This window comes from Melanotaenia boesemani, chromosome 9 (genome assembly GCF_017639745.1).
Source record: "Melanotaenia boesemani isolate fMelBoe1 chromosome 9, fMelBoe1.pri, whole genome shotgun sequence".
Lineage (NCBI taxonomy): Eukaryota > Metazoa > Chordata > Actinopteri > Atheriniformes > Melanotaeniidae > Melanotaenia > Melanotaenia boesemani.
Window position 1 is genome coordinate 15446746 of NC_055690.1, and position 12301 is coordinate 15459046.

Below are 12301 nucleotides of genomic sequence, written 5' to 3' on the forward strand. Positions count from 1 at the left end.
CGTCAAATGACACCAATGCTGTAAACTTGGTTAAGATACACACAGATGATTCAGAATATTTAGATTAATAATTGAACCAGAAACACATTAAATGATCAACATTCAAGTGTGCAAAAACAGGAGCTATGTGTGCCTGCAAATGATTGCAAGTGAATATGGTTATTAAAAAAATAATGAGCTAACTACAGGCCAGATCTGCTTCAGTAGGACTCCACTAATTTTTTTCCCCACTTTTTCTTAAAGCGATCTGTCAACTTAGCAGGGACAGCACTTAAATTAGCTGCACAATTCTAGAGTACCATTCAGTTGCTGAGTGCAACAAAAAGTGCATTTGAAGATGCTTACTTATATTTCTATGCTCCTTCTGCAAATCTTAAAACTCTAAACTTGCTACCAAGCTACATGACACCCAACTGGAAAAGCTGATTCAATATTATGGAAAAGATTCCTCTTGGAATCTGAGTGCACTGCCATTTGACCTGATTAGATATATGATACATCATCTGCTGTCTTATTATACTGCAAGAGATTAGCAGCTCGCTGTAACTGTGGCATCTGTCCAGCAGCAAAAAAAAAAAGGGATCAGCCATCAGTTAGAACCAACTAATCCAAATTACTGGAGATCAACAGGGTGGAAACATGACATGAACAGAAGCTCCTTGAAATAGAAAGAAAAAAGTTATATGTGAACCAGTCAGAATTAAGAGAAGGGCTCCCAGTTCCATTAGAGTTGGAACAAGCTTCTATAAACTGTCAAAGACTGTGACTAAGCTATTTCTAGATTATAATTTTGTCCAGTTTTCTGAGTGATGGGACCTGACAAGTGCCTGAGTCCAGGCTCATGCTGACAGGCAGTCGTGAGATGCCATGTTGAAGTGGGACATTTAAAAATACTGCAGGCCCGTGCCGTATTGTCAGTGCCAAATTAAAGGAATAGTTTTGCACCTTTTTGCTTTTTTGAAGGTTTGATCAGTAGCACCTGCATGTCTGTGCAATGAACTCTCAGAGCAACAATACAGAAGTGCTGGTGTATAGAGGTTTTCAACTCATCCACTTGTTTCATAGCTGCTTTGTGTTGAGCTAACCTAGCCGGCTAGTGGCTAGTGATTACTGACCTGCTTTGGAGCAGCACAAATGAAGTGCTATTTCTGAACTAGTCATTGGTTCACTTGCAAACTAAACCACAGTTTGACACTTCTTTGTGTCACTGTACATCTGCTTAAGTATCAGTTGTTTAATGTTAGTCATACTTATTAGGAATATGCATGGATTGTTGTTGCTCACAATAATCCTGTATGTCTACCATCGTCCCATAATATAAGCCACTCTTAGACCAGTAAAGAAATTTGCATTTATGCCACTTTTTTTTTTTTTTGGCCATTAGCAAACTGGATGTCAAGCTTGCTTGAACTCAGGTACCAGGTGAGAACAAGCTCTCACACCATCACAGTTGAAAAAGGGCATTCAGTGATAGATAAAAACAGCCCATTTTAGTGGCTAAACAATGAGTTTTTAAACATACCAGCCAGTTTAGGAAGAAGGCTGGCAGATGGGTGATGCATAGTGTTTTTCCAATTTATTTAGTTATCTGTTGTTGAGTCTGATGACATATAACAATTTGATAATAACAGGGGAAAACTGGTGAATTTTGAGGAACACATGTCACACTCAATTGTGCCTTAAATTTTTATTTAAATGTCCACAATAAAAAGTTTTGCTCCACATCAGTGATGCTGACATGGCAAACTGTAGATGTGGCATTTAATCAAATCAGTTAATCAGCTGACCAAACAACTTGTTTGTCATTTGTCTAGTTGTGCAGTTTAAAAAGCATGTTTTTCTGTTGTAATGAAAAATAAATAAATAACACAAAAGCCAAGAAAAGATTTTTCCTTATACAGTTTAACATGATTAATGTTTATCTGCGGAAAATTACATACACCAGCCTGGCTTCACAAATCAGGCTCTAATTTGAACAGTGAACACTATAATTACTATGACGGGCAATAAAATAAGATACACTGCACTGCCCTTGTGCAATGCAGGATATTTATTATTTAAAGTCTTACAAGATGTGGGCTTGTAATCTTTGAGAAACAAAAAGCCCAGCAGAGCACTGTACATCGACACACAGGACTCCAACAGCATCATTTCTGGTCCTTTCCTCACTTCACTTAATAGTGCACTTCTACTCTTCTTGACTTTTAGTAATCGATTTGTGACATATTAAACAAATCCAACCAATTCTAGTTTAGCCACCAATTTCTAATCTCAACTTATGTTTACTGTCCAGCTCAAGTTTAACAGAGCAAGACGGGAACACATTAAACCCTTTTATAATTATTTCAGCCGCCTTGCATTTAGAGAGATGAAACTACCTACAACAAAATGCACGTTGCTTTACAAAAACTCCCTCTGCCACATGCAGCAGCTGAACTAGTCAAAACAGCAGGGCTGGTGCCAGCGTGCCATGCTGCATGCTGAGACACTGGGTCTCTTTGTACAGTGGGTCTCTTTTCAGAAGGAGCAGGAGCTGCAGGACCACTTACACTTGGATGAATACGCCACAAAGAGAGGGGGGTTTACAGCTTGCACACACACACACACACACACACACACACAACGATGCTTCCACCCACTGAGCAGGGTGATGGTCACTTGGAAGGGAAAGGGTTATCGTCCGAGGGGAAACTTCTCACACCAGAAATGTTCAAACTATGAATAAATTTACATCAAATCAATGTTGTCACTCCCTGATGGAGCAGATATCCTGCAGGAGATGAATTTTATTGTGTGTTAGCGACAGGGAGGAAAATTTGCAATGATTGCAGACAGTATGCAGCACATATCCATCACTGTGTCATTTTCATTTAGCTTTAGAAATATGATCAGCGGTGATAATGAGAGGGAAACGGGGAAATCACAAAGAGCCAACATTCAATCTAGGAGAGATAACAAAAGGCGAAAAGGAAAGACAGCTCTGGATGGCAGGATGCCCCTGGGGCGGCTATGCTGTTATTATGTTGGAAAGGGCTGCTGAGCTGTGGTGTGGGGCAATTACAGACCCAAAGATTGACTGGGGGAGGGTCCGGGCACAAGAATGCATCAATTAAGGCTCCTCAGCTCAGAGAAAAGAAAGAACGAATCCAGTAGCATTAAAAAATATGAAACCACATCAACAACCATGTGCTTATTCTCATGGAAAGCTCAGTCTAAGCTACTTTCCTGTCATCACCAGAATATGAAATTAACATAAAATGATTTCAAGCTGAACTCTATGCTGCACTGGTTTGGATAATTTCACCGGTAAGTATGTAGCAATTGGGCTGGTTTGGGATAATGTACGTGAATGAATGAATCATCTGTTGTTCTCATTCAGACCTACTGCAGACACTGTGGTGAACACATTAGCCACGTCCATTATCTTTAACGTCACTTCGCTTTGGAAAGTCCTGCCTGAAAAACCACACAATGTCCAGCAGCAGTCCAGCTGGAGAATTACGACAAAGAGGAAAAAGTCATTGTCAGGGTAGCGTTTCATTGGTCTGTGCACCACAGACGGAGGTCACAGCCTTACAAGCTTTTGTGTGCTGTCGTTTAACGGGTAGATAACGAACGTGAAAACAGATTGAGTTGCACGAGGGAAAAGGTTTTTACAAGACACAAGTATAACTGTTCCCTAAACCCTAACTTGGGTAACTTAAGCTTCAGTGTTGATGAAATCCTCATTGTCGCCTCTCATAATATTACTGATCTCCCTGTAAAGAGACCACAATGGGCATTGAAAGGAGACACTAACTCAAGCTCAGTGGTGCTAGATGTAAAAGTTAGCACTGCCAAGTATCCAGAGTCCTCACAAACACACACTTTGTTTCAATGGCCTCTGGCCTTGAGCAGCTTCAGTGCATCAGGTGTCTGCACACATTCTTTACATAAGCTTATGTCAAACATGGTGCACAGCAACAAGGCCTCACAGCTGCACAACAATGGAGTTGAACTACAGCTCTGCAGCCAGGCATGCACACTTGCCATCAGAGTCAAGGTAATAGTTTCAGCGAGGTCAGTTTACAGTCAGAGGCAGAGCTTGTGGAACATAAAACCAGCTGGTGTGAGCTGGAATGTGTAAATATTAGGGACTGCATTTACAGTTTTATTTAAATATTATGTTCTTTCTTCAAGACTCCACTAGTTGCAAAGAAATTATACAAAAATGGCTGAAGTGATCTAACTGCACAGCCAGTGTTAAGACTGCTGACCTGACAAAGTGAAATTTTTTTAATCAGCTATCCTGTAAGAAAACATTCACAACATTTGATTAAACTGCAGGCTGCAGCAATATTCATCTGATTAATGTCTGAGACAGGAGTGTCACGATCAATAAACATTCTATTGATCAGAGATGTTAGACCTTGTGGATATTTTGCTGATGAGTTCATCAGTTTTTCCTTTAATGTTCATGAGCTGCACTTGTGTGTGACACCACAGCAAATATATAACACAAACAAAAACGTTAAATATGGATCTGACTGACAGCATTGATCCTTTTCAGTTTTCTAATGAAATAACACTGATTTAAATTAAAATAACGCCATAGCTGAATTTTTGGTAATTTAAGATGACCACAAGATTTGATCTATATCAAAGTTTTCATAGTATTTTTTTTACTGCTCTGCCGCATAGTTATGTCCAGTAATTAGAAACATAAAAACAAAAAGAAAATGACTATTTGTGTTTAGTTATATATTTAAACAAAGAATTAAATAAAGAGTAGGCTGAGCTTAACCCCCCTAAAGTCACACCTTTTTACCACCAACACAACCAAAGAAAAAAACTTTAATCCAGCTGTTGTTTTAAGGTGTCACTGGTCATTAAATCTGCAAAGGTCAAATGCCTTGAAGTAAGGATTAACTTATTTTCTGTTAAATTTCCACAGCCAACTTGATATTAGGCTACAAACTAAACCCTCTTGCAAAGGAATCCAAGGAATAAGGATTAGAAATCTAGGGGGGGGGGGGGGGGGGGGGGGGAGTATGTCTAGCCATTATTATTAAACTTCTAATATTTGTTTCATCTGGAAATTCTTTTCTAGTTTTAGTTTTTTCCTGAGTCTGTTTTTGGATTACAGAGTTTTATTTATGAACTGATAATCCATTAATTTTATATCCAGCCAAAGTGCCTTTGAATTATGATGATTTAGGAGCAGCTTTATTTTTTTTCATAACCAATCATTAACCAAATTGGAGACTACACAAAGTGAACACACTGGCTGAGCACAAACTTATGACAACATCATCTTGTCTGAATAATGGATTATGGCCAAATCCCACTTTCCCTTGGCCCTTCCCCTCTGTTTTGCAGACACAAGATGATTCTTTTCCGTTAGGGATTAATAAGCGGTCATTTAGCTGTACAAAAGGTTACCAGGGCACTGGTAGAAGGGCTTTATGACAGAAAACAAAAGCAGGATCTTATTGCAAAAGGAGAGGTAGGGCCAACGCAACCGGGATTGGATCCAAGTTTACAGTTTTCAGTGTCACTATTTCCACATCAGAAAAGCCACAAAAATGTCACATCCCATTGACTGTATTAGCACACAATGTTCGAGTAAACACAAAAAAGGGGAAAGCCGCTGATGATAAAAAGGTCCAGAAAAAAATGCAACACAAACAGCTCAAAAGCAGAGGATTATCACCTGCAGACAGGACAGTTCAGACTCTTTTCTAGCCACTTCTTAGGTCACAGAGTAAATAGGGCTGTGACACATGATGGGCAGAGTGCTCTGTAGTTTTCAACATGCCAATGACATACAGATGAAAGTGTCCTTAGCCCCACTCTAAAACCCCATCTACAACCTCGGCCCCTGGCAGGGAGAGGAGTCAGGTCTCCTGCCTCTGGGTTTAGACTACAGATCAGAGACAGCCAGCTAGGAGGTCTTAGATAAGAGGCCTTTCTTCACCTTTCTGCGATAGGATCCTCCTTATCCTGAATCCTGCTGGACCGTTTCAGCGTGCTGTCCACCTCAGACAAGTTTGGTTTTCATTTTTCCTTGAATTGATTTACACACAACACTCAACTCTCTCTCCTGTTGTAAGAGTCCAGGTTAGGTAGCAGCTGGACACAGCTGGCCATTTCTGAACAACACAGAGACACAGGGACATCCACTCATTCACTCAGTCAGATCCTCCTGCTCGAGGCCTCTTTGTTCTGACCCTTTAGCCTGTCTGGACTTAAAAGTAGCACCTTATTAAAAACTAATTATAAAAAAAAAAGTTCAAATAAGGCAGAAACCTTTTAAGCTTTTTTTTGTTGTTGTTGCATAAACTAACCAAAGTGTTCTTCTAAAAGCAGACATTCACATGTGGAAAAAGAAAAGAAAATTGACTGGTACCAAGGAAAGTCAATTGCATTTCTCAAAGTACTGTTGTTGGTAACAAACCAAATATTTTCCCTTTTTTTTCAGCAAAAGATCCAATAAAGAATGACCTCGACTTTCCTTACAACCTGTATATGCATTTAATCAGAGTAGTATCCATTCTTGGTTAAACACAAATATTTCCTGAACAGGAAGGCCTGGATAACCCACGAGGGAAAGAAAAGAGGACAGCCTGAAGTGGAAGATAGATGGCCAGGTTAATGCTGGGTATAAGAGGGGCAGCAGAGGGAAAAGGAAGAGGATGAGGAGGTACATTTAGGCAAAAAAATAATAAAGAAAAAGAAGTATATGGCATCCAGCAGATGAGATCTGATGGCACAAAGTCAAAAATAGGAACCTGAGAGGAGGTTGAAGGGGTCACTTAGTCCACAGACACACCACATCAATAGAGTTCTCCACTGGATCAACACCACTCACTCCTCAAGTCTCTCTGTGCTTGTAAACAACAAATGGTGAGCCTCTTCAAGTGCTGTGACGGTCACTTTCAGATCATCATGAACTGTCCATCTTCCTCTGCTACTCTAAATGAAAAGCATTTACACTGTCCATTTCAAACACCTGCTGACTCTGAAAAACCCCTCCTGCAAGCATGATTACTGCACATGAATTCGACATGCCCAGTCATAATTAAAATTTCAAAGTTAGTGCAATTTTGCCCACCTTCTGTTTCATTAAGACCAATAAATCCCCATACAATAGGTAGTTAATTATGGCTGCAACTAACAATTATGTTCATTATCATTTAGTCTGCTAATTATTTGCTGTTTATTTTTCAATGACTCTATTTGTTTTTCCAAAATGAAAAAAGTGGGGAAAAATAATAAACAAAATCCATTATAAATTCCTAAAGCCTGGGTTGATTTACATGCCAAAATACTTTTATTTTATTTTTATTTTTACAGTTTAAAACCAAAATATAGAGAGCATCATGTATGATGAAGAAAACTATTAAATCTTTCTGTTAGAGAATGCACAGCTCCTAATATCCTTAATACAGAAAGGACAGCTTAACATGTGGATTACATTGTACATGCATATAAAGAAGTCACACTCATAAAGACAATGTTGCTGAAGAGGAATATGAATTTTCTGTGTCAGAATGACAACAAAAGCCCAAACTGAACCAGAACTGCAGGCGTCTGCAATACCAAGACAGACAATCACACTGCATTATTCTCAGAAGGCCCAGACAGCAAACAGACTACCAATAACAGCATTACCAATGCTGCAGTTGATGCCACAGATATTTTTCCAGTTGCAGCATAACGCTGAACCGTGATGATGGATGTGCTCCGCCCCAGACAACAAGACAACCCCCACCTCCTATGTCATCGCTGAACCTTATTCGCGCCTGGACTTCATTATGAAGTGTAACGAGAATCATCATTGGCAATCAGAAAAAAATTACAAGACGGGGATTTAGTCCAAGTCCTGCCTCTCCAATACAAAGAACACCTAAGGCGGGAAGGCTACACTAGGCCATTTGTTTTCTGGAAAAAAATTAAATAAAAATACACAGCTAAGATGTAGGTATAATTTTAAATGCATATAGCATAACATGAGAAAAGTTAAAGTATTTTTTATGTGTGAAACTTTGTTCTCAGTTGCGTTTTTTTTTTAATATCACATCTTAAAAGGATATTAAAACCTTACATTTAAAAACAAGGGGTTGCAATGCTCTTTGTTTACACAGTTTCAAATCTGTAGCAGCATTTTAGTTTTGCAAACGTCATCAAAATTCACTGACACACCTGACTGATGCCATGCAAATGCAATTGGGCATGGTGTCTCTGTTTATACCACATCTCGCATCAGAGTAAGTGGAAGAGACCTGTGCTGTAAACAGGTCATTGTCATGGCCCTGTGGCATTCTACAGCACACACAAGAAATACAACACGTTTCAGGAAAAGACTCACGTAGGTTTATTCAGCAGTGAAGGAGACCTCTACCTCTAACTGTAAATGTGTTTTTTTTATGGTTAAAGCAGAATCAAAAGAAATGTTAAAAAGAAAAAAAAAAATAAAATTTGTTTAGTGAAAGTTATTTGGATAAATAACAGTTAAATTATGGATTAATTGTATTACGTCTATAAAATGTTTGTTTACATGAATGGGCTATGAAAAAAAAAAAGAAAAAGACAATTAAAAACAACAAAAAGTAGTAATGGTGGACCTGTGATTTGAAAAAAAATGAGAAAAAACAATAAAGGTTATTCATAGGTGAGGGGAAAAAAAATACTTAAAAGTAAATCAGGAAAGGCTGCAGATGAGATGATGTCAAATAACCGGGCCTTTCCTGGACAGGATACACATCCAGCAACTAGACTAATAGAGCAGATGCAGCAAAATGATGATCCTTTGTCATGTTCTGCTGATGTATATTTCTACTATTAATTCTTAGATCCAATTGTTAGCCTGTGCAAAGTGTAAAGACAAGAGGAAATTAAATGTATGTCCTCTTCTATTAATAACTAAAGGATGCACACTCGCACATTTATGATGACTTGATAAAGAATAAACTGCCCCTCCACTGACTGCAAATCTTATCAAATTATCTTAAGATTGTATCACCGAGTCAAATTCACTTACATTCTTTATATGTTTCTTCAGTATAAGTACTGATTTTTCACATATGACACATTGATTTCCCTGGTTATACATTTGCATTTTTTTTTAAATATATCATTGTTTTTAAACCAGATTTTATCAACAAACTTCTATTTATTAGATGTGTGTCTTCTCAGCAGATTACATAAACTTACATTTTACAAACTGAGGTGAAATATCAATTCATTAAAGTCAGATTTAAATTATTGTGGGTAATTTAAAGTAAATTAACATATTTTATGACCAAAACTAAAGACCTATGCACTTAAAATCAGAGTAAAATAGGTCTAAATGTGTTTTGCTTCCAGAAAATCTCGGAGGAGAATAAACCATGTTTTTGGCTGTGCTCCTCTTGATCTCTGCCCATCTTACCTTTTTGTGTCTGTCTTTGAAAGGTAAAGCAGGCCATGGCATCTCCTGCAAAAAGTCTTGCCAGTGTTTCTGGTCCTGATCAGACGAGATGAAGACGATTTCCAATTTATCCTTATACTCAGAGGTCTTTTTGAACCTGTTGTAAAACTCGCACAGGCTGCCGTTGAACTGCTTGCACGGGGCGTTAAGGCTGCATCCGAAGAAGAGCCCGACCAGGGACAGCTTGGCGCCGAGAGACTGGACATCCACCTCGGCTTTCTCGCTGTTGACGAGCCGCTCCCCGAACAGACTCACCAGAAACTCCGACATCGCAGCACACAATCCTCGAACACACAACGTAACCCTCAGCTGAGGCTGCTGTACATGTAACCGCTATGGTCAGGCGACACCCAGCACTTCCTCCACCTCCAATTTGAGGTTTTAGGTGACCTCCCAGCCCCGGCGAGACGTTGCGGTGTGTCTCTCCGCTGCTCGTCCTCCGGTGTGAGCGCTGTGCAGGAATGCGCTCCGCTTAAATCTCCCTGACTGCAACAGCGGTTGCGCTCTTTTTCCTTAAAGAAAGTACTCATTTTCATCGTGACATCTGGTTATTTTGTTAATAAAAATTACACCTTTCATGTTTTGCTAATGTTTAATGTGTAAAAAATAAAAATGAGCGTAATTATGTTTGAGTTTATACGTTTTTTTTTTAATCTCTAACGCGGTCTTACTAAACATTCAAATCAGCCGTATACAATGTTTGAATGCAAAAACCACTATGTATAAAATGATAAATGTATGATAATATTAAAGGTTAAATTAAATGTTATTAAACAATTCGAATAGAAATTCAGAATATTTCTGCCAAGCCTGGCCTAAAACTGCTAAGCATGTGCTACCACCTAGTGGTCACAACTTCATATTGGGGGAAGATATTGGAGCTATGAGCCAGAAGACAAATAGCTTTATCAAAGAAGGAAAAAAAAGCAAATTTATATTCACTAACATAAAGAACAATTAGCCCATTTGTAGCCTTTAATAGGTTCATCATACTACACATTACAAGGAATGACACATGCACTTATTCAACGACAAGTCATTTTTATTAAATGCTTGTGTAAAGACAAGACAGGAGAAATCTAATGCAAAAATGATCAGAGTATAAAAAAATTCAACTTGTCATTTTAAACAAATAATTTGCATGCTGCATATTAACCTTAAAATAACTGATTGCACGGAAATAAAAGGGAAATGTGTTCTTCCACTATGGGATATATCAGACAGCTGCTTCATGCTTTGTTTGCAAACTTCCACAGCTGATAATTAATGCTGGAATAAATTGATGTAAAATGTGTTAATTAGTAAAGAAATATCACATTCTTTGATTTATGTGAGCAGCAGCAGACCATTCAGTCTTCAGTGAACAGCATCTTCACCAGCTCTGCTTTGAAGCACTCTTCCTCCACCAGCTTCTGAGGCTGAAACAAAGATTGAAAATGTTTTATAAATTCTTCTCTAACTACAGTAGTTTTTGTGCATTTTTATATTATAGTTGAGAATAATTTTAATAGTAAATTAAGTCTTGACTTAATTCTAACTACATCCTTGTAGAATATATAGAGCTTGTTTTTATTATTTGTTAACAAAATAAGTTATTTCCATTTACATAGTCTTACCGTGCCATATCGCAGTAAGGTGGGAACTCCACTCAACTTCAGTGTTTTCTTGAAATCATTATTTGGATCCTTCCAACTGCAATAAAAAGAGAAACGCACAATTTAGCTGCTGTTAGTACAACAGTTTGGAAAAAAATGATAGGAAAAGTTCAAAATAACAAACACACATTTTAAATACATTCTTATGTAAAAAAGTAAATATCTCAAGTTTTAAGATGAGTCTTTCATAGACACCACTCTGATAACCCCATTATTATTACTTCAGAATTATACTTGAACAGAACATGCTTGAACAGTATCATTCTGCTACTTCTAATTTTTAATTACAAAACCTTTAGTTTATTAGTTTTATTTATTTAAACATAATTTATGTTATTCTCTTGTTTAGTATTGGTATTAAAAAAAAAGCTAAATACATTTCTGGGAAGTCATTGTTTGTGGCTCTGCTGTTTTATGTCGTTTATGTCATCATGCTTACAGAACATGGGATCAAAATTTTATTCATTTATTTTTAGAATTTCTAGTATGCCTCAAATGTTTGAAAAAAAAAGAGGAAGATCAAAACACTAACTAAGCTCTTTCTCCAACTTGGCAATAAATGAAGACAGAGCCCTCAGGAAGGTGAGTCATCTCTCCTCTTACAACTGGCTCCGCTGAAAATGCAGAAAAAATATTTTTGGTTAATAATGGAAGTAAAAGGTTAAATTTTTTTTTTTTTTTTTTTTTTTTTTTTAACGAACTCAACGACATACTTGCTTTATTCCAGAACAGCAAAAAAAAAAAATGTTAGAGAATGGTGCATGTTCCAACATTTATATGAAATCTTTACAAAACCGGAGCACATGTGTTCCTTTATAAATGACATAATCATATAGAAAATATATAAAACTACCTGTCACACAGTCTGGGCACCAGCTCTTTCCCTCTGCGTCTTTATCACCTGAAAAATAAGCAAAGATTTCCTTTCCTTTTCTCTCAGACACAGCCTGACAGAACTCATCATATCCGTGAACATTCACTTCTTCGTAACGGACCATCGTTTTGCCTTAGACAAATGGAACAACTGCAAACGACAGGAATTACTTTACAGTACTGCAGTAAATGCTGAATGAAGTGCTGCTCGCCTGAACACTGGACCTGGTAGAAATACCCAAAAGTTGACAGAACTACTTCCGGTCTGTGCAAAGGTTCTTAAAGTGGCCGCGTATATGAATTGGTTTATTATGAATTTTTG

The 12301-nt window shown here is 37.8% G+C and overlaps 2 protein-coding genes across 2 annotated transcripts in view; both read right to left on the reverse strand.

Annotated features, from left to right (window-relative positions):
• nxn (nucleoredoxin) overlaps nucleotides 1-9888 on the reverse strand; it is a 55693-nt gene extending 45805 nt beyond the window's left edge. Inside the window, exon 1 of the mRNA XM_041995334.1 lies at nucleotides 9413-9888. Coding sequence (XP_041851268.1) covers nucleotides 9413-9721 — 309 coding nt within the window. The 5' untranslated portion in view covers nucleotides 9722-9888. The remainder of the gene's footprint in view (nucleotides 1-9412) is intronic.
• Nucleotides 9889-10412: 524 nt separating this feature from the next.
• txndc17 (thioredoxin domain containing 17) lies at nucleotides 10413-12220 on the reverse strand. The gene is made up of 4 exons (XM_041995914.1): nucleotides 11960-12220; nucleotides 11639-11720; nucleotides 11068-11143; nucleotides 10413-10869 (listed from the first exon to the last, which is right to left on the reverse strand). The coding sequence occupies exons 1-4, from the start codon at nucleotides 12102-12104 to the stop codon at nucleotides 10801-10803; spliced, it is 372 nt and encodes a 123-aa protein (XP_041851848.1). The 5' UTR covers nucleotides 12105-12220; the 3' UTR covers nucleotides 10413-10800.
• Between the last annotated feature and the right edge of the window lie 81 nt (nucleotides 12221-12301).